This window comes from Colletotrichum higginsianum, assembly GCF_001672515.1.
Source record: "Colletotrichum higginsianum IMI 349063 chromosome 7 map unlocalized unitig_7, whole genome shotgun sequence".
In the NCBI taxonomy this organism is placed as follows: domain Eukaryota; kingdom Fungi; phylum Ascomycota; class Sordariomycetes; order Glomerellales; family Glomerellaceae; genus Colletotrichum; species Colletotrichum higginsianum.
In genome coordinates, this window is record NW_017263917.1 from 3417190 (window position 1) to 3439147 (window position 21958).

General features: G+C 57.7%; 4 protein-coding genes across 4 annotated transcripts; 2 read left to right on the plus strand and 2 right to left on the minus strand.

Moving 5' to 3' along the window:
• Positions 1 to 428: 428 nt before the first annotated feature.
• CH63R_10735 (Glycerol-3-phosphate dehydrogenase) lies at positions 429 to 2546 on the minus strand (the record flags this gene model as incomplete). The annotated part of the gene is made up of 2 exons (XM_018305709.1): positions 429 to 1252; positions 1325 to 2546. The coding sequence occupies 2 exons, from the start codon at positions 2544 to 2546 to the stop codon at positions 429 to 431; spliced, it is 2046 nt and encodes a 681-aa protein (XP_018155133.1).
• A 5433-nt stretch (positions 2547 to 7979) lies between these two features.
• On the minus strand, positions 7980 to 9741 carry CH63R_10736 (MIP family channel protein; the record flags this gene model as incomplete). The annotated part of the gene is made up of 4 exons (XM_018305710.1): positions 7980 to 8153; positions 8264 to 8804; positions 8940 to 9228; positions 9738 to 9741. 4 exons carry the CDS (start codon positions 9739 to 9741, stop codon positions 7980 to 7982), a joined length of 1008 nt encoding a protein of 335 aa, XP_018155134.1.
• A 4983-nt stretch (positions 9742 to 14724) lies between these two features.
• CH63R_10737 (Glycerol kinase) lies at positions 14725 to 16609 on the plus strand (the record flags this gene model as incomplete). The annotated part of the gene is made up of 3 exons (XM_018305711.1): positions 14725 to 14936; positions 15012 to 16194; positions 16370 to 16609. 3 exons carry the CDS (start codon positions 14725 to 14727, stop codon positions 16607 to 16609), a joined length of 1635 nt encoding a protein of 544 aa, XP_018155135.1.
• A 2717-nt stretch (positions 16610 to 19326) lies between these two features.
• Positions 19327 to 21931, plus strand: CH63R_10738 (C6 transcription factor; the record flags this gene model as incomplete). The annotated part of the gene is made up of 3 exons (XM_018305712.1): positions 19327 to 19517; positions 19634 to 21553; positions 21655 to 21931. 3 exons carry the CDS (start codon positions 19327 to 19329, stop codon positions 21929 to 21931), a joined length of 2388 nt encoding a protein of 795 aa, XP_018155136.1.
• Positions 21932 to 21958: the final 27 nt, after the last annotated feature.

Below are 21958 nucleotides of genomic sequence, written 5' to 3' on the forward strand. Positions count from 1 at the left end.
ATTCACGAAATAAAATGAGACATGTTTGTGATATCTTTGGTATTCAGTGGTCGATGCCATCTATGCGGGGGGAAGGATATCCGTATCTCTCCTCTCTCGGAGTTCGGATCTTCCAGCGCTGATGCCATGCGGATGCATATCGTAAGAGAGAAAAAAAGAGATAAAAGGTAGAACAGATGAAAAGATTTCGTACACATGGTCTCAAAAAAAGGAATAACCCCCAATACGCCATACCCGTTCTATCTAGGTATTGCCCTCCGCCTGTCAATCCAGAATAACACACGGAGCGATTGGCTCACTACAGTATCCAACTGCTTTGCTTTTCCCCCTCTCTGGGCCAAAATGCTCCCACTCTCTCGCGAACATATCATTATAGATAAAGGAAAGAATAAAAAAGAAAAGAGAACGAGACACGGCCCGATGCAAACTCATGCCTCGGTGACGTTTCTTGTTGTTGCCAGAGCACCGGGGGCCTGAATGTCGCCCACCAGGCCGGCCGTCTTGAAGCCGCTAGCGGTGGCGGCGATCTGGGACTTGGGGGCGTACCCAGACTTGGCGCCGCCGCTGCTGAGAACCTCCTTGCGCGTGACGTTGAGCTTGTCTGCCGACAGACCCATAGACTGGAGAAAGTGGACCGTCTCGGTCCACTCCTTGTCCTTGCGAGCCTCGTTCCAGCCGAGCTCCTCGGCCATGACGTCAATGACGCGGGGCAGGGCGCGGAGGGCAGACTCGGCATCCAAGAAGGCGAGACGGGTGCGGCGGGAGATCAGGTCGGTGGCGGTCAAGGCAGCCTCGGCGCGGACACCGTGACGGATCTCGCCGACGACGAAGGGGAAGTTGGGCAGGATGCGCTCGGAAGAGAAAGCAGCAACCGACCAGGCGCGGTCACCGTAGTTGTGAGCCAGGTGGTTGGCAACGTCGGCATCGAGGGAGAACTGCGAGCTAAGGTGGGCGGGCAGGTGCTTGGAGAAGCCGTGGGCGCCGACGAGGGGCACGTTGGTGGTGATGCACTTGCCAGTGGTGGTGAAGGCGGGGAGGCCAGCACCGGAGATATCCGGAAGGGTAACGGGCTTGGGCTCGAGCTTGAAGGTCTTGATGGCCTCGTCGACAGCATCCTCGGCCATCTGGCGGTAGGTGGTCCACTTGCCGCCAGCGCATGTAAGAAGGCCGGAGTCGGAGACGGTGACGAGGTGGGAGCGGACGAGGGACTCGGTGTTCTTGGCGTTGGGGTCCTTGACTAAGGGGCGGATTCCTGGAAAGGGCTGTTAGATTTATCCGTGGATTCAAAACGGAGCATGGGAAGAAGAAAACTCCAAAAACTTACCAGACCAGGCGGCGAGAACATCAGAGCGGGACAGGGCAGATTCGGGGGTGATGAGCTTGTTGACTTCCTTGAGGATGAACTTGATGTCATCCTCGCGGGCGATGGGCTCGCGCTCGACGGGGGCAGCATTGTCCGTGGTTCCCGCGAGCGTGTATCCTTGCCAAGGCAGCACGAAAATGACGCGACCGTCTGAGGTGGCAGCATCGAGAAGACCGATTCCGTTGGGGCAGATATCGCCAGGCAGCATGATGTGGGCGCCGGAGGCGGGGGCAACAATAGGCTTGCGGTCGGGGTTGTCCATACGCTCGACGGCGTCAGCGAAGGGGCCGGTAGCGTTGATGACACCCTTTGCGCGGACGGTGAAAGAGTCGCTGCCGGGGGTCATGACATCGCGGACCTTGGCGCCAGTGATCTTGCCGTTGGGGTTCTTTTCCAGAGAGGTGACCTCGACGTGGTTAAGCACGGTTGCGCCGTAGAAGGCAGCAGTCAGGGCGAGGGAGACGTTCATGCGGGAGTCGTTGTGCTGGCCGTCGTAGTAGACGAGAGCACCAACCATGTTGTCGCGGCGGAGCATGGGGAAAGCCTCAAGGGCCTTGTTGGTGGAAACGTAGTAGGAGCTCTCAAGGCCCTGGGAACCGGCGAGGAGATCGTAGGCCTTGGTGCCGGCCCAGAAGTAGGGGGTCTGCCACCACTTCTGGATGGGCAGGAGGATAGGCAGAGACGAGGACAGGTGCGGGGCGACGTTGAGGAAGGTCTTGCGCTCGTGCAGAGCCTCCATGACGAGCTCGAGCTGGGAGTAGTCGAGGTTCCAGACAGCCTTTTCGAGGTAGCGGACGCCGCCGTGGACGAGCTTGGTGCTCTTGGACGAGGTTCCGGCGGAGAAGTCATCGCGCTCGACGAGAGCGACCTTGAGGCCGCGGGTAACAGCATCGAGAGCAATACCAGTGCCGGTAGCACCGCCACCAATAACGAGCAGGTCGTACTCGTGGTCATCTGAGTTGTGGGCGCGAAGGTCGGCCAGCTGAGAGGCGCGATCCTTTGTGGCGGGGAACGAGGGCGGCACGATCTTGCCCTGGCTGTCGCGCTTCAGCTCAACGAGCGGCTTGTCGAAGCTGTGAGCTCCGCGACCGCTGAGAAAGGTCGAGTAGGCGACGACACCACCAGTGGCGGCGACGGCCGCGATGGCGACGGGCCTTCTCAGGCTCGAGAAGCGGGACGCCATGCTGTGGATGGGTCGCTCTTCTCTTCTCTTTTTACTCGGGGTAGATTTGGACCGAGGCCGAAGAAGGACGAGAGAGTGTTGTGTTGGAAGGCAAGCAGCAAGTCGACGAATCCCCCGGCGTGGAGTGGGACGTCTGCGGTGATGGTAGTAGCTGTTGTATTGGTGGAGGGGTCACAGGTGATGATGATCCTGTTGGAAAGTAGAGGAAGGGGGAGGAGGAGGGGGAGGGAGGAGAGGGAATAAAAGGGAAAAAAGGTAGAGGAAGCGGAAGCTCGATGCTTAAGAGGGTCCGGAGGAAGTGAGGACGTAGATCGGCAGGTGTCAGAGGCCGGCCGTTGGCGACGAGCGAGAAAAAAAAAACAGTAAAGAAAAGCAAGAAAGAGCTCCTTCGGGCTGGGCCGCCTCAACCGCAAGCTGGGCGCTTCGATTCGTGGAATGACACCCCGAGCTCAGGCAGGAATGGCGCCGTTCGTCGAGAGCAAAATCTTCCGTTGGACAGGGCAGGGCGGGAACAGTAAACTCGCGTTTGTAGAGAGTACCTATGACAGGGTAGGGTAAGGTAGGGGAGGTAGAGAGAGAGGGAGGGAGGTTCTATGGGGAGAAAGAAGGGACAGAAAACAAGCCAAAGCAGAGAAGAGGCTAAAAGTAGATCGGGAAGGGGGACGGGGGCGGTACGGAGATACCTTGTCGTGGAGATGAGAGGCAAGGCAAGGCAAGACAAGACGACAGCCACCGGTGACTTGCAGACTAGGTGGAAGAAAGCTCGAGGTTTGGCTGGTAGCGACGGACATGGCTCATGGCTCGCATCGGATTGGACTGGACTGGATTGGATTGGGTTGGGTTGGATCGCACCCCCACGTGGTCCGGCAGCTGGCGTCTGTTTCTGGCATTCACCATCACAGATAGATACACTACGATGTACTACAGCACCCTCGAGCTCCCCCTTTCTTGTTGTGTGCACTAGGCCACTAGGTAGGTACCTTGCAGAACATCAATGCCGCCATAGCACTCGTTGATGGCTACTTGCTGGACCCCATCATTGCTTGTCCAGTGCCGGGCGACTCCAAGCTACCTGTCGCGTCGTCGCGTTTTTGCATCGTCGGCCAGTCGGGGTCTGACATCATGGACCGCATAGGAAAACATGGCACCGAGCCCAGTCCGAGCTAGCAGCTGGTGGGTAGTACTGTACCTGTACGCAAGCGGGCAGTGAGTGGGTGAGTGACTGAGTGACGGATCCATGGAGAAATGAATGGGGAAGTGGCCCCAATGTCGAGGGGCGAGGGGGGGGGCCGGGGCGGCTTGGGAGTGAGTCGTCGCTATGCCATCCGTGCGGTGTTTCCGGTCAGAGCCTCAAAATGTCATTCGGTATTTGGAGGCCGAGACCATGGCCCAGCGTCGGGTTCCTGTCGGTGTTTATGAGACAACCGTATCCGCCAATTCCCCCAGTGGACCACGGCACCCCTGCCTCGGCAGCTTCGGCTGGGAGGACCGAACACTGAAGAAAGAATTGGAGAAAACAATAGGGGACCGAAGGCAGATGGCCCCACATGGAATAAATTGGAGACACTGGTTCGCCATGATCGGCGGAAACCTCCGAGGGCAAGTGCGGAATCTCTCTCTCAGAATCTGGAAGGCAGGGCTGGCATTCCCCTGGGTATCCCATTGGCTCCGGTTCGGTCAATACCCCGTTACAGGCAACCCCGACCCACTCCTTTTACAGTCAGGTCAGTTTGTCCATCTGGAGACCCATTGAATCCTCCATCATGCACTTTACGCACAGCAATTCTGAGCTCGCCCTGCCTCGGTATTCCCGTTCCGCGACCACAGCCAGCCGCCTGCAAACCCCGGAGCACAGCATAGCAGGCGTCTCACCTTGCATAGGTACATGCTATTGTACACACTCAGTCTGCAGAATCAGCACCAAAGCACCGCTGCCTGCTGAATCTCGAGACACGCATGCACCCAACTGCACCACCACACACACACACACACACACACACACACACACACACACACACACACACACACACACACACACACGCTAACCACACTGTTTGATCAGGGACCAAACAGCAAAAGATACAGACAGAGACAGATGCTAGTGTAGACAAAACAAACAGACATACAGACAGACCGACTGACCAACACGAGCAATCGGCCCGGCCAATGGCCCGCGTCTGAATTCTCTTCCTGGGCTCCTCCCAAGTATCCATCGTGGCATGTTTGCCCACCCGCCGCCACGCCATGTTGGCACTAACTGTCGCTCTCCTTCCGCAAGCCTCACATGTCGGCCCTTTGGCCGGGGTCTGATTACTCTGGGCCCGCCTCACTTTGCATCTTGAGGCCCGACGTGAGGCTTGCCCAAGCGTACTCAAGGGGTCTGAAGGGGTCTGAAGCTGTCTGAAGGGCTTTTCGACCAGACATCTGGCTCAGCTTAAGAACCGGCCGCCCTCCTCTCCCGAACGCGCACCGTTTTTGGCTCCCGGGACCGACGGCCAATTCACCACCACTGCCGAGCGCCACCGCTTCTGCTTTGCGCTAAGCAAAGCGTCCCGTCAACTTCACACATCCCACCAAGCACCACCACCACCACCCGCTGAGCCATCCAGGTCAAGGAAACCTGCCTTCAACCCGCCGCCATTTCCCTCCTGACTCGATTATTACCTGTATCGCATTCCCGTGCCCACTCAAAGGCTGACATCCGAAATCCGATCTCTTCGAGTCACTCTACCTCTGCCTTGTACCCTCGTTCCATCTTGTACATCTACGTGCAGAATACTGGACCCGGCGCAGCACTCGAACCCCTCCCTCTGAGAATGCGCCTGCGGTAGGGACACCGTTGTTGCACCCGCACCCCGTGCCCACCCCGCGCCCGCCCGCGCGCCACACGCACATACCCACCGTCCGTCACCGTCACCGTCGTCACCGCCGTCACCGTCCGCCGAAGGTCACGATGCAGTCAGTCATTTGTTCCAACGTGGCAAAACTGCCTTCCCTGTTTACTTGGCTTCCTTTCGGCCGCCAGCCCGTCCCTGCACGCAGAACCAAGAGTTATGCCAGGCCACTCGAAACACGTTATCCCACAGTCGATGTACACCCCGCGGCGCTACGCTCAACTTTCAAGAACCCGGTCAAGTCACTGTTTGATGGATTCGATGATTTGTCGCGTTTCGAAACTCGCAACTGCAGCTGCGCCCCACTCATGGTATCTGTCAAAGTGCCAATCTCACACAGTAGGACGTTGGCATTGTTATCCCCAAAGTCAATCAATCTGGGCCTTCGAACTCTCCAACCGTTCTGAGTGATCCTGCCTACGGTGCAGCCCGAATACGACGTTTCTCCAACGTCTTCCTGGCTCTTGGCTGTTCGAGTGTGCCGCACTCGTCTACCCCGCGCTTCTTGAAGCACTCCGACTCAACCTTAAATCGTTCGCGACACGCGACGGTTGCCGACTTCTGAGTCCTGAATAACAACCAACAATCGGGGACAGGTATCCGACGAGTCAGCTTGGGCGAAAGCTTATGGCACATAACACTGCCATCAGTCCATTATTGTCGTTTCGGTCCATTGCGCTGTGCAGGAACTCTGGTCACCTCGACTGACACGCAACGAAGCGCCAACTCTACTCGACTCCGCCACGATCCATCGCAACCTTCCATGGTAGAGAGGTCATGCTCACTCACTATCTGCTTCCGAACTGTCCAGAGGGAGGTCATCCGATGCCATTGCAACGCAGCGACCCGGCCTTGTCATCACCTCCCTTTGCCTCTCCGTCCAATGCGCGCCTACTCCCCAACCTGGCGTGTACAGAAGTTCGGGCGACAGGAGACCGTCCCCAACTTTGCCCATCTCCCTCACCCTACTTGGGTAGCAAAGTGCGCGTGCGATTGACGGACCGTGCAAATTGGCACAAAGCTTGACAACTTACCAAGCCCGTCCGAAGTTTCAATGCGCAAATGCAGCGTGACTCGCGAGGGGAGGAGAAGCTTTATTGAAATGGTGGTGGGTGCGACCGGACGCGCGCACCGGAATCTGACTTTTGCGGTATGGCCAATCAAGCTCGGTACCGCTGTGTCGCCGTTTCTCTGCACATTGCATGCCGTTCACTGCCAACGGTCGAGGTGAGAGCATTGACAACGCCATCGGTACCGGGGAAATGGTGCCCCTACTGGGGATCCGCGAACTGGGGGCCATTCGGCCTCGTTGCTACCACGATACCGAATCCACGCAACTATTGGATTCTAGCCGTTCCCAAAAAGAACGTGCAAACCACTAACCGGTCCCTTCGAGAACCACCTTGGGGCTCTTCACTGGTGTTCTGGCCTGCCACTACTCAGGCAATCCCAGTTCCAGCCGCTGCAAGCCCAGACTGTCATTGATTGATTGCGTGCAAACGGCGCTTCGCGACTGGACTTACACTGGCAGTCCAGGGTCTGGAAAGCGCAATCCGGCGGCGTGGGTGTGCCGTGTATGCGGCCAGTCCCCCCTTTTTCTGGTCCCCTTGAGAAAAATCGCCGACACGACGGAATAATTCCCAAGGCGCCAGGCCTGGCCCGCACCTCGGGCGTCGTGACAATCTTCCAGCGAAGTGGCTTTTCTCTCCCAAGGGGTCCCAAATGGGCGCCCTCACTCACGAACATATACTAAAGTGTTGCCGGTGCGCCTCCTGGTAAGTTTATCACACACGCAGAAGGAAGCCTGTCTTTTCTGCTCTTGGTGGCTGGGCTGGCTGGCTGGCTCTCTCTTGCTTCGTGCATCATCACCTATAGACGCCCTCTCTTTACGACTACGCTCTTGAGCATGGGAAAACTTTGTGGTTCATTGCCAAAATACGACAGTTATAAACAACAACCAGACCAAGTCTGATTGCCCTTCCCGATAGTAAACAACAAAAGAGTCAAGACAAGAAACAAAACACCGCCAATCCCATCCATATTCGACACAACGCTTCAACCTAGCAAGACGGACAAGACAAACACCGAAGCATATCGACGAACTCAAACAGCGACGCAGAAAATATCGAGAAGAGAAAAATACCTTCTTTCGCTTTTCCCCAGGGATTTTTCCACTGTAAGGCAGATTGTTTCTCTCTCATGTTGCTGCTTTCTTTCTCTGGTTTGCTTTCCGTCAGACCCAACGCGTTCGCTCTCATCCACGACGCGTGAGGAGAAGCAAAAGGACTCCCTGAAGTTCAGCTCTTTTCAGCCCCGTCTCGTTCACATTTTCGAGTCCGTCGCCCGTCCTTCTCTTTCCTCCGAACCTCTTTTGGTATCATCCGTCGTAATTTGATTTCCTTACTCCTCACTCTTCACGACCTTGGCAACGTCGGACTTTGACTCATCGTCTTCATCATTCATGATGACAATGACTTTCTCTCGTTCATGCACGCACACACAAACAAATCAGCAACACATGAAGATAGCTGTGGCCCCCCTACACCTTGTCCAAGCGGTTCTTGTAGGTGTTGGACCACACGTCCCGACGGGGCCGGAAGAGACGGGTCAGGCCAAAGTAGGGGCTGTTGATAGGGCTCTCTCCCGTGTACATGAACACGTCGTACAGGAAGCCTCCAAGGAGGGTTCCGAAAAAGGGGGCAACCATAGGGATCTGTCAATCGTTTCTTGTTAGCCACAAGCCTCGGTAAAAGTTTTTCGCCACACACGACAACCGGCTCCATCGAAGGAAAACAGGGGCCGAGGCAGAAGGATTCTTCTTACCCAGAAATAGTATCCACCGGCGGACCACACACCAGGACCGTATCCGACAATGTACGAAACCAGACGGGGGCCAAAGTCACGCGCCAGGTTGATGGCATAGCCCGTCTCCCAACCCCAGCAGGCGCCAATGCCGAAGATGAGGAAGAAGAGGGCCAGGGGCATGAAGGGTCCGGCAGCTCCGTTGGCGGGGTCGGCGAGGGCGAAAATGACGAACTGGAGGATGCTCGACGAGATGATTTCGGAAAAGAACATGCCCGTCCGCGTCATGAACTCGGCGGGGTATGTGCAAAAGACGCCGGCCGTTGAGTTGGGTCCTCCGACGGTGCGGATTCCGGCGCCGCCCTCGAACGCGTCGATGGCCTTGATGTAGTTGCCATACACAATGAAGGCCGCCGCCATGGCGCCCAGCAGCTGACCAATGAAGTAAATGGGGAATTTACGCCACGGGTGGCCACGGTATACGCAGTTGGCGAGTGTCACTGCCGGGTTGAGATGGCCGCCGGATTTCTTGCTGCAGTAGACGCCGAGCATGACGCCCAATCTGGAGTATCGAGTTAGCCCATCTGTTTTTCCATCTTGCCACGCACGCTTCGCATACGTTGAAGTCACGTATGGAACTATGAGTGTGTACGTGTGTACAAGACTCGGAGAGATTGCAAGGGTTTCTTTCACTTACCCCCAGCCCCATGAGATACTCTGGTAGTCACCCTTGGTGCTGTTACTCAGGACAACCTGGGCAACAACACCGTCACCAAAGAGGACGAGGACCATGGTTCCGAAAAACTCAGAAAAGCCGTCCTGGAGGTTCTCTCGGATGCGGGCCCAAGCGAGCTGCTTCTCTTCCTGGTGAGGGGGAAGCATGCTGCCGACGGCGTGCTCCTCGTGGGTCTCTTCGCCTCCCATGTCGTGCTTGAAGGTCGGGATATGTTGCTTTCCCACAGATGAAGACTCAGACACCGATTCCGCTGTATGGACAGTGATGACCATTAGAAACGAACCGATAACTTGAAGCTGACGAGGAGAGGACGCGAGAGAGAGAGAGAGAGAAGGGAGGAGGGAGGAAGAGAGGGTCAAGGCAGAAAAGCCAAAGAAGGTTGATGAAGATGGGATGAGAGAGAAGAAAGGAAGCAGAAGGCGGGGCGATGGTGATGGAAGGATGAGAGGAAGGAGACAGGCGAAGGTCTGGCCAGCATATCATCCCACGCCCAACCCATGGGGAAGAAGCATCTTCTTATGGTCCCCACGGGCTCGTGGTGTTCCCACGGGGCCGGACACCGTTGCAACCAGTGCGCCGGGATGCGGTCTGCTTTCACGGGGAAAGAGGAGAGAGAGAGGGACGTGGACCGAGAGTTGGGAGAGGGGGGAGGGGTGAGGTTCACACAACCAACCGGGGAGAGGGCGACAAGGGGAGGGGCAAGGAGGAGGAGTTACAAGGTATGGCGAATGCAAGGGAAATCTTTTTCTTGAGGCTTACCCATTCTGGATCACGTTCTCTTGCAAGTGCTTGTTGCGTGCGAAAGCTTTTTGTGGTTTAGGTACGTGGACCTCTCTTCCTTCGTCGACCGATTCGAGAGGATGTGCTCCGGGAGATTCCACGCTGGCGCCTTGTTCTCCGGCGGGCGGATCCTTCCAGCGACAAGAGAGATTGAGAGGGAAGGGGGTGAGTGTCTATCTTCTTTCCAATTCCGGACTCTTGGGAGGGACCGACAATTCGGGATTGGATCAGGAGGAGGAGGAGGAGCCAAGCAAAAGCGTCTCGGTGATAGGAAACCTCGTGAGAGTTCTACAACGGGTTACGTGGTACGCTACGGTGATACGGATCTCGCGGAGAGAGGGAGATGGAGAGATGAGGATTGGGGATGGAGACGATGGTCGCACACGAGATGAGGGACACGAAGGGCGGGAGGAAAAAAAGTCGAACGATGTGGGTGCGGGAGAGATGGAAAGTCGCTCAGTGTGTGAGTGAGTGAGTGGGAAAAAGAGAAATTGAAGAGGAAGAGATGGCCAAAGGGTGGGACGAGATGGGGAGGGGGGAATATGGATGCAGTTCGGTGGCTTACACCGAAGATGAGGTTGGAGGCCGGCCGAGATGAACGAGATATGTCTGCCGGACGGCGGCCGAGGTTTATGAGAGAGGAATTCTGGACCTTCGTCCTCTCGCTTCCCCGCTTATTCAAAGGAACCCCCGTCCCCCCTTCTATCCCTTCCGTTATCGTTTGTCCGGGGTTCGCCAAGGTATGATGGGCGAATGTGTGCGTGTGTGTGTGTACAGTATGTGTGTATGTCTGTCAATCTGTTTGCCGAACGATCCACGGTCCACGGGCAGAGGAAGGGGGAAAGCGCACAAGGTTGCGCGAGGTAGAGGTACGAAGACGAAAGAGAAAAGGCAAAAAGGACACCCTTCCACACTTCCGCACCACTAATAGAACTGGCAGGCTTCCCCTTTTGGAGATGCAGAGACGCGGCTTTCTCTCCCCCCTCCTTTTGGTCCTCTCCCCATCCCCTTTTCGCATGGGGGCATGTGGTTTTCCCTCGAGGCAAGGTAAGCTTCTGGGGCGGTTCCCACGTGTGGATGGTAACGTAGGTAGGGGGGGGAGGGGAGTGAGTGTCAGAGTGGGATGGATATGATGAAGATGGAGAGGGCGGAGCCGTGGCCAGATGAAGAAGGCGCGCGAGGAAGGAAGAGAGGGATCCAGAAAAGATGGAGAACGTCTTGGGTTGTCGGTCGTTCAAAGAGTTTGGAAAGTCGTGGGACATACCTGTAGGACGTGGGGACCGCCGTGGGACTCAAAAGGTAAGTTTTTTCGGTGCGTCTTCCGTGGGCGGAGGAGGATGACGGGGGAGGATGGATCCCCGGTCTTTTGAATCCTTTCAGGTTGTCCACACTAAGAAGTACTTGATGGTTCGGAACAGAGATGCTGATTCCTGTTCCCGTATATCCATCTGTATAGGCAGGCAACTCGATTCTCTTGAGGAGAGGGAGAGAGAGAGAGAGGTCATCAGTTTTCCTGTTCCCTGAGGCTTGCCATCTCACCCGGGGGGATAGGGACGGAAGGGGACGAGGGGGAGAGAAAGAAAAAAAAAGGTAGAGGAAACAGGTTGGTTGTTTGGCCCAAGTCTCATGACCTTTTTCCAAAGAGGCTTGGAGATCAAATCTGCAGTCAAGCAAAGCAGTACGCGGCAATTGCATTTCGCAGCAGGGCCCAGAGTCTATCTGTCTGCCCGCCAGCCAGCCAGCCAGCCCAGTCGAGTGAGCGTTTCCAGTGTGTGACCTCCCCTCCCCCCCCCATCGGTCCCAGTTTGAACCCTCCTCCCCCTTCTCCACCCATCATCCATTTAAAGCCGAGAGTGCGACTCTTTTCACTCCGGAACCTTGACTGATCAGATCGGAAGATTGCCTCTTCCATGATACATCCCTGGAAACCATCTGGGGCCGGGCGATGGGCGCCAAGGGGTCCATCGAGGTGGAGTGTCCAAATCTGACAGTGACGAGCCACACACACGCACGTTGCATGGGTGGTAGTGCAGTGTGCAGAGTACAGAGTACAGGCAGTGTAAATATGTAGTTGTAGTGCAGGCAACGCTACCTTGGTTAGTAACTCTGTTACGCATGCAGACACACACACACCCCTCAGCCCATCCCACCACCACCACCCCCTCCGAAACTACCGCGGCAAAAAACGTCATGCATACGAAGGGTACATCTACCATTGGTCGCTGTAGTGGTGGTACGGAGAACGGGTAAGTACTTGTCGGGAAGAAGAGAACGGACTGCTTCCCGTCATGGTCGAACGTGAAACCATTCGCACTTTTTACCCAAGTTTTTAATTTATCTTTTTATTTTTATTTTTTTCAAATCCATTTTACAGTTCTGTTCTTGAGGGGGGGGGAGTCTCTCTTTTCTCTCCTCCCTCGGCGTAATTTTCGTTGTCTGCCCCATCCAGTTTTTGAGCCAAGGTAAAAAATAAAAATGAAAATAAAAAAAATACATAGGGGAGAAAACCACACAAAAGAAAATCACCGTGTGTCTACCGATGACGTGAACTCACCCACAGCAAACCGGTTGAGAAGAGCAGAGCCGCCTGCCCGCCCCCCCCCCTTCCATGACTTGGGCAAGAAAAGAGGACAGAAGAGTTGCAGTACGAAGACCAGCTCCGTCCGGCATGCCCGTCAAGCCGAGGGGCAATGTTAGTCTGCGGTCCGCGGTCACGCAGCGCTTACTTGCTTTCTAGCGTGTCAGGTATTTGCATACCTCCATAGAGGCAAAAGGAAGACGCCCCTCCCTGTCCTGTCAAGTCCGCAGCCGTGATCCCTGGTTCTTTTTGCCCTTTCGTAATGCAATGCAACTTTCGCCTCTCTCTCTCTCTAGCTCTGTCTCTCTCTCTCTCTTACACACTCTTGGCCTTCCCCCGCAGTTGGTTACTCGAGATTGGACAAATGAGACGAAAGGGGCTGGGCGGGCTGGTGCAACCTGGCAGAGGGGGAAAGAAAAAAATCGTGTGTGTAGTGTACGCTAACATGCACCACTTACATGATGACTGGTTGGTCTTGTCCGTTTTGGAACAGAAGTCGAGGGCGGGGGAGATGGGACATGTCATGCAAGGTGGCAGGTTTGGCAGGTCGGCAAGTGGTTTTTTGGGGGGGGGTCTTTTTTTGGTCCTTCAAGAGGTCTACTTACTGTTGGTCTCATTCAATGTTCGCCCATTGCTTCTAGCGTTGAAGACGAAACTGTCATGCCGCCCCCTCGGCTTGTCTTTGCCTGTCAGTCGGGGTTGGGAAGCGCTGAGGGCGAGGAAAGCTGGTCGGCCGGCTGTTCCCCGGCGCCGAATCCCTTGTCCGCGGTCCGCCGTCTGCCGTCCTCCGTCTGCCTTCCGCCGCGTCCGGATCCAGCACAGCAGTCGAGCGAGTCCAGTCCGGTCCAGACCACAATCTCAACCGGAAAGCACGATGATGGTGGCGGTGCTACTGCTGCTGCTCGTTCCATGTTCCATGTTCCATGCTTCGTGTTCCTTTAGCCGGTCCTCGCGTGCGCAAATAACAGCAGCAGCAGCAGCAGTAACAGAAGCATCAAGATGCGGCAAACCAGCGGCGCAGACAGACACATGACACGCACACGACACGCCCCGCGGATGGGACCGCCGGCGCATCCTTCTCTTCTTGGGGCTCTACCCCGTGCGTAGCATGCCAGAGAGACAGAGAGAGCGCGCGAGTGAGCGACAAGGCCCGGAAACCCCGCTTTCTTCCAAGAGCCTCGGGCCACCGGCCATTGCCATGGACCTCTTCCGGGCCCCCTACTGGAGATGATGAGACCGCCAGGAGGAGTACAGGTAGTAGTGGTGTACACTACAAAGTACTTACCTACGTAAAGACCGGCATACGGCCGGACCCACCGCGCGCGTGCGCCGCCGGTCGACTTCGCCGACGCAGCCCGAAACTCGTTGCGGTTCGCGGCGCCACTGGGAAATGACATCAAACTCCATCGTGAAGGGGGGCGGATGAAGAGAGGGGGGGGGGGACCACTGCCATCAGCCGTCCGGCTTGTTCTCAATCCCCGTAACCTCGTCCCGCTCTCCTCCACTCTTTTTTCTCTCTCCTTCTCCCTCGCTGATGATGGCCGACGATGCTCGCCAACCTCGAGCCGTGGCCCGACGTAACTCGGTGCCTTGACCCCGAATCCTCCTCCGGCCGGCCAACCCCGTTCGTCCCTCTCTATCTCTTCCTCTCGTCCCGGTTCGTCTTCGCTCTTCCTTCAGAAAGGATTCCCCGCCTGTCCCTTGTCGTGGATTCCTACAATTTCCTCGTGAGCACATGTCAAGAGGCAGAGCCCACTCCGTTCAACCCGTTCGCGTGTCTTCCCTCCCCCCTCCCCCCCGGTATTGAGGATGCTGCATCTGGGGTCTCCCACCCATTCCTTCCACCCCCCTCCCCATTTGACAGACTGGCGGGTTCTTTTCTTCTTCTCGGATCCTGTATCTGTACCAGAAACTAAGAGTCCAGCTCCTTGGTGCTCATCTCGTGTCATCTCCACACGATCTGGGGGATGGGGTAGAGGAGAGGAGGGGAGGGGGGGGGAGGGAGACCTGCATGGGAATGAGGGGTAGCTCCTCGAGGAAGCTGTCGTTTCCCCGTGGAGGGAGCTAACCCGACACGCCGTCTCTCTTCACACCCTCCTCCTCCTCACCCTCACTCTGCCTTCTCCGTCTTGTCGCGTTGGAGATGGGTAGGACGGAGGGCGGAGCTGGGTTTCCCGCCTGCGCGGCACCTACAAATATTTTTGCCAGCCCGTGAAACTTAACTTAACTCACTCTCCCATCGTGTTGTCCCTCTGTCTCTCACTCTCTCTCTCTCACTCTTCCTTCTCTTCATCCCGTTCCGCAAACAAACTAAGAGATACCCAACTCTCCTCCTCCTCTCCCATTCGTCTCATCCTCCTCCTCGGTCGCGCACGTCGCCGTCTCTGAATGCTCTCGTCTCTTCTTCCCATCCGACTCAAACCTGATTCCGATACCAACATGTCTCCCACTTCCGTCAACGGGGGCGCCGCCCCCAACATCTCCTTCGTCGGTGCCATTGACCAGGGTACCACGAGCACCCGTTTCCTCATCTTCAACCCCCAGGGCGAGGTCATTGCTACCCACCAGCTGGAGTTTAAGCAGATCTACCCCCAGCCTGGGTAAGTCGACGAGCGCTCCCCCTGTGGTCGCAAAAAAAAAAATAAACAAAATAAAATGTGATCTCGAATCTTCAGCAAGGCTAATGCGATTCGCGACAGCTGGCACGAGCATGACCCCGAGGAGCTCGTCTCCTCGGTCGAGAAGTGCATTGACGGCGCCGTCCAGACCTTCGAGACCCAGGGCCACTCGCGCGACCAGATCAAGGCCGTCGGCATCACCAACCAGAGAGAGACCACCGTGCTCTGGGACCGGACCACCGGCAAGGCGCTGTACAACGCCATCGTCTGGACCGATACCCGCACCAAGGACCTCGTGCGCCGCCTGAAGCAGCGCCTCGGCGCCAGCGAGCTTACCCAGCGGTGCGGCCTGCCCCTGTCGACGTACCCCTCCGTCGGCAAGCTCCTCTGGCTCCTCGAGAACGTGCCCGAGGTCAAGGACGCCTACGAGCGCGGCGTCCTGGCCTTCGGCACCATCGACACCTGGCTGGTCTACAAGCTCAACGGCGGCATCGCCCGCGACGTCTACGTCTCGGACCCGTCCAACGCCGCGCGCACTATGTTCATGAACATCCACACGCTCCAGTACGACGAGGACCTCATCGACTGGTTCCGCGTCGACCCCAAGAAGGTCAAGCTCGCCAAGATCGTCCGCTCCTCGGACCCCGAGGCCTACGGCTCGCTGCACAACACCCTGCTGAGCGGCACCAAGATCACCGGCTGCCTGGGCGACCAGTCCGCCGCCCTCGTCGGGCAGAAGGGCTTCACGGCCGGCCTCGCCAAGAACACGTACGGCACCGGCTGCTTCCTGCTCTACAACATCGGCCCCAAGCCCGTCATCTCCTCCCACGGCCTGCTGACCACCGTCGCCTTCGACTTCGGCCCCGGCAAGACCATGTACGCCCTCGAGGGCAGCATCGCCGTCGCCGGCTCCAGCGTCAAGTTCCTCGTCGACAACTTCGGCTTCATCGAGTCCTCGTCCAAGCTCAGCGCCCTCGCCGAGACCGTCGAGGACAACGGCGGCTGCACCTTCGTCACGGCCTTCAGCGGCCTCTTCGCGCCCTACTGGATCGACGACGCCCGCGGCACCATCTTCGGCATCACCGCCTACACCCAGCGCGGCCACATCGCCCGCGCCACCCTCGAGGCCACCTGCTTCCAGACCAAGGCCATCCTGGACTCCATGGAGAAGGACAGCGGCGCCGCCCTGACGGAGCTCGCCGTTGACGGCGGCATGTGCAACTCGGATCTCGTCATGCAGGTAAGAATTAGAAAAAGATGCCCCTCCTTCTTCATACCCCTCCCCCTCCCCCGGTCACCGGACCTTATCCGAGCATCTCTTTTTCTCTCTCTCTCACCTTATTTCTCCCCTTCCCCGGCGGAGAAGATCCAAGAAACAGGCTGGCTGACCCTTGCAACCCCCCCAAAAAAAACAGACCCAGTCCGACCTCATCGGTATCCCTGTCAACCGCCCCGGCATGCGTGAGACGACGGCCCTTGGCGCGGCCATCGCGGCAGGCTTCGCCGTGGGCGTGTGGAAGAGCTTCGACGAGCTCAAGGACGTCAACCTCGAGGGCCGCACCATCTTCAAGCCCACCATCTCCAAGGACGAGGCTTCCCAGCGCTTCGGCCGCTGGGAGAAGGCCGTCCAGATGAGCAAGGGCTGGTCGAGCTAAAGAGGCACTTTGTGTGCCCCTTTCTTCACGTCATGATGTCTCTTCTTTTTTTTTTTTTCTTTTTTTTTGATCTTCTTCTTCTTCTTTTCGATATACCACAGTCTGTTGTTGTTTGGGGCGAGTCCAATCACGATGGGCACCGCGCGCGCGCATGAATCCCTTTTTTTTTTTTTTTTTTGGCGCCACTTTGGAAGGAGACAAAATCCCTCCATCTGTATCATAGGATAGTTCGACGGACGGTATGACGCGATTTTCCCCTGCAGTGTGTCGAAATCCGAATATGTGTGTGCTGGAAACTGGATCCTCGGGTCCCAGTCTCAACTTTGCTTATCCCTGTGATGATGATGGTGATGACGATGCTCGTTGGTCGCCAATCTTTGCAAGACCGCGACCCTCCCCCCTCAAGTCGGACGGGGGTGTTTCCAGGGAAGAAGCCCGCCCAGTCGCATGTTTCGTCTCGATCACACTCCACGTGTGTATGTCCCTTGCCGGATGATCGGAGATTGAAAAGGCGTTCTCCACGGTCTCCATCCGTCCCGTTCGGTACCGAGTCAGTCAAGTCAGTCAGTGACTTTCGGGATCGTCAAAAAAAAAAAGTTGGGGAGGTCGGACCCCTTGTGCGGCCTTGTTCCGAACTCGACCCTCTCCCACTCCACCTTCCAAGAGAGTATGGTTAGTCAGTGAGCGGGCTGGTGAGACGTCAGTCAGTCAGCCACCTGAGGGAAAGGGGCTGGTGGAGGAAGAGGGAGTCTCCTCTCTTGGCTTTGGGTCTGCGGTAGAAGACTTCCAAGACTCTAAGCCCACGATCGTGTTTCTCACTCCCAGGCTTCCACCGTTACCCCCACCTTTTGACCGTTGCATGGCCCCATGGATGATCCCCGCGGTAGTAGGCTGGACAGGGGGCGACGGCAACGAGCGGGGAAAAGAGCTCGGAGCGGCCGGGGGGAGGGGTGTGTGTGCGTGTGCAGCATAGTAGGCCAGAAAGATTCTACAGGCTTGTTGGTACTCTGTACAGTACAGTAGGTTGGTAGGCTAGACTTTAGCAAACGCAAAAGCTTGGAGACAGGATGAGGGGTTGACAGGATGAGGGGAATGAAAGGCGGCGTGGTTCCTGCATTGCATGTCTTGTCTTTTAGCTTGCTGGATGGAACAGCCTGTGGCTGACGAGCGCCGTTGCGTTGGGCCCGTTGCGTTGCGGTGGCCAGCCAGTCAAGTCAGTCAGTCAGTCTGGCCGGTCGAAGTCTTGTGACGGACGGATGGCTTCGGGGATGGCTCCTATTCTCGTCATCGCCCCCAAGACCGCTCCATCCGTCCCGTCTGTTACATGCCTGTGCTTGCCCTGCGGACGGATAGGATGGTCGGGTCTGTATGGGTATGCGTGTGTGTACAGGTATTTGTGTGTTTGTACATCGGTTTCCCGGGGGAAAGGGAGAGAGCTCGGGGGCTTAGGTGGTTGGTGCTCGTTGACAGCGCGACGGAGTTGTTCTTGATGCTATTCCGTTGTCCTCGTCCTCGTTCTCGGTTGGCCGAGAGCGGTACATTATATGTCGATTAGTGGTCGGAAGAAGAGGGTTGGTTGAAGGGGATGGCCGCACTCTCGGTACGGATGGATACCTGAGTAGTTATGTGAATGCCGCGGCGTCGAAGCCAAGATGCAACTCTGGCTGTGGATGAGAGTGGGTCGATAACTGGACCTTCGTCTTATTTTTCGCCTTTTCCCCCCCCATTCCTTCTCTTCCTTTGCATTCCTTCCGGTGGTCACTCTCTCACCACTCGCACTCGCACCCGCACTCACTCTCACTCTCACTCGCAAAGTCACTCGTAATCTCACTCTGAGTCTCACTCTCACTCTCACTCTCACTCTCAGTGTGCGCAGTGTTTGTGCGTGTGTCGGGCGATAAACCCCGAACCGCCCCGCGGCGCAGCTCGTCTTTTGCTGACAAAGTCGCTCCATCGCGGTCTTGGCTTGCCGAACTTTTCCCACCCGGCCGACCTAGGGCGGGCCCTCTTTTTGCCTCTCGCTGAAGATTCGGTGCTTGTTTTCCACTTCCCTCTCCACTGTTGACTGAGTGCGCCTTGTTTGCTCTCGACTTGCACTTGCAGACTTGCATTGCATGCACAGCACAGCACAGTACAGCGTACAGCATACAGCATACAGCATACAGCACGCTCACCTCTCACCCACTTCGCAGAAAACCTGACTGACACGAGCACAGAGAAGAGTGACTCCTTGACAGCCAGACCGTCGTCCGTCATACGCTGCTCTCTTCCACGTACGACTCCTCCCTTCTCCCCTCCTCTTCCTCTTGCTCTTCCTCTCCCCTCCGTCCCGGGCAAGGCCGGGATATGACCCATGCGCCCCCAGGTGCTGCGGCGCAATCCTTCTCTCCGGCCATCCTAGACCTAACCGGCTGAGGCAACTCACTAGCCAGCCAGCCAGCCAGTCTGCTGCCGTGTCTGTTGCTTGGCCTGTTTGCCGCCGCCCACTACTACTGCTGCTGCTGCTGCTGCTGCTGCCGCCGCTGGTGCTATTGTTACCGCTGCATTACTGCTGCTGCACGTCCGGTCTGCCAGTGAAATGACCACCGCCTGACCTCACACTCCGGCCAGGCTCCTCTCAAGGCTCGATCGAGGCTCCATCCAGAAAAGGGTCCCCCCCCCTTCCTGATAAGAGCAAAACACCATCTCGCAGTTCCGTCAAGTTAAAAAAAGGGGAAATGTGGAGTTCCCACGACAATGGGACAGACATGCTAGACACGAATGCGAATGCACGTCCGCAACAAATGGCCGAGGAGGAAGCGAACTCGGTCTTCAGCCACGACGAGGGCTCGAGTGGTGATGACACGACCAACAACGGCTCGGCCGGCGCCCCGAGGAAGCGCAAGAGGGAGAAGCACCAAAAGACATCGTACGTTTCCAGTTCTTGCCCAATGGCGTGACCCACGCATGAGATGAGATGGACATGGACGTGGACATGAAGTTGCAGATGGCCTTTGGCTGACACGGACGAACCCCCCCCTTCAGATGCGAGCTGTGCAAGGCGAGGAAGGTCAAGTGTGATCGCGCCGAGCCCGCCTGCTCGTGGTGTGCCCGGCACAATCGAACCTGCGTCTACCTGGAGAGACAGAAACCCGGGAGTCGTATCGGCTTCAGTCTCGAACTCGAGGCCAAGGTCAACCGCCTCGATGCCCTGTTGCAGGCTCTCGGCCGTCGTGTAGAGGAGCACATCTCCAACGACCACGTCGCTGCCGCCACCACCACCGCTACAGCTACCGCCCAAACCCTCTCGCCGGCCATCAGTAACCAGGCGCCCTCTCAGCCCGAGGCAGGGTTTCGTCAGGACGGGAGCGGCATCAGTCCGGGCCCTGGCCTCACTAGACCGCCGCCGCCGCCGTCGCAGACGTCGAACGGTCGTACGCCCGCCTTCTCGAGCTCCTTCTGGCAGGCCGGCGATGCCCAAGACGCCCTTCAGAACGCCGGCGATCGGACCTCGGTACAGGCTCTCTTGAACCTCTCGGCAGGCGACTCTTTCGGCCAGCCAGGCGCGTCACCCGGCGTCACGGGGCCTCGGAAAGATGCACCATCGACCGTTTCGACCGTGTCCGAGTTCCCACCGCACGACATGCTCTACACGCTCGTCGACCTGTACTTCAAACACTGTAACACGTGGTGCCCGATCCTGGACCGTAAGACGACCTTTGGCGCCTTCTTCGGCTCGACCTCCCTTAACGAGGCCGACCGGGTCCTGCTGCACGCCATCGTCGCCACGACCCTGAGGTTCCTGAAAGACCAGCGGCTGTCGTCTGAGATGCGGTCGCACTACCACGCCGTATCGAAACACCGGGTGCAGATGTACGCCATGGAGAACGTCAGCATCGCGGCGCTGAGGGCCCTGGTCATCCTCTGCCTGGACGAGCTCGGGACCTCCAACGGACCCCGCGGCTGGAACATGCTCGCGCTCCTCGCCCAAAACGTCAGGCAGCTGGAGCTCTGCGAGGAGAGCAGCGTGTACCTCACGGCCGAGGCCGAGGAGACACCGCACACCGGTTCCATCCGCCGGGTGGCCATGGGCCGGCCCGAATCCTGGATCGAGGACGAGGGCCGGCGGCGCCTTTGCTGGATGGTGTACCTCCTCGACCGTTACGCGACCATCGCGACGACGACGTTCGACTTCATGCTCGACGACAGCAAGATGAAGCGCGGCCTGCCGTGCTCGTACGACCTCTTCTCCCGGAACGTCCCCGTCGAGACGCGGTCGTGGATCCAGGCGCCGGACCAGCAGCCCGACGCCCCGGCCATCAACAAGCCCGAGAACCTCGGCAGCTTCTCGTACCACTGCGAGATCCTGCGCATCCTCAGCAAGGTGCACGACTTCCTCAAGACGCCCATCAACGTCACGTCGTCGGCCGAGATGGCCGTCTGGCGCAACACGTACAGGTCGCTCGACGGCGCGCTCGACAACTGGCTGCAGAGCCTGCCGAGCGAGTACAGCAGGATATCGGCCCTATGCCACTCCGACCCGGCCAGCCGCGTGGCCAACTGGTTCATGCTGCATAGCGCCTATGTCACGTCGGTCGTGCGTCTGCATTCCTCGGCCGCGTACCCGACCGTGCGGTCGCACATCTTCGTCCCGTCGCACTACGCGATGCAGCGGTGCCTGTCCGCCGTGCAGAGCCTGGGCGACATCGCCCAGGACGTCTTCGAGGCCAACGGTCTCGATCTCCTGGGGCCCCCGTTTGCTTTCTCCTTGTGGGTGGCTGCGCGGTTGCTGCTCATCCACGCCGCCACCGTCGGGTGTCCCGTCGACCCCAAGATTGACTTCTTCATCGAGACGCTGCGCCATGTCGGGCAATACTGGGAGGTGGCGAACAACTACGCCAAGATCCTCGCCCGGGTGGTGCAGCGCGGGCGTCAGGGCGACATGAGCTTCACCGCCATGAGAAAGTGAGTGTCAACCCCCCATCATCCACACGGGCCCGTTCCCAACCATCTCTCTCTCTCCCTCTCTCTGTGTCCTTTTGCTAACAGTGCGCGTGTCTTCGCAGGAGCGCTCACGATCTCGTTACATTGACATCCTCCACGCGGCGGTCTGGGTTGGAGCCGACATCGACCCAAGTAACCTCCCTTAGCGAGCTCGACAACATTGACGTTTTCGACTTCTTCAACTACCCCAAGATGTCGGAGCCGACAAGGATGGCAAACGGCCAGACCAACCTGTTGCAGGCCCAGGCCATGAGCGGGCTGGGCGGCGATTCCATGAGGAGTACCGGGGTGCCGGATCCCGAGTCAGATTGGCTCGGCTTCAACACGCCTTTCAACTGAAGATCTCTCGTTGTCGTTGTTACAGCG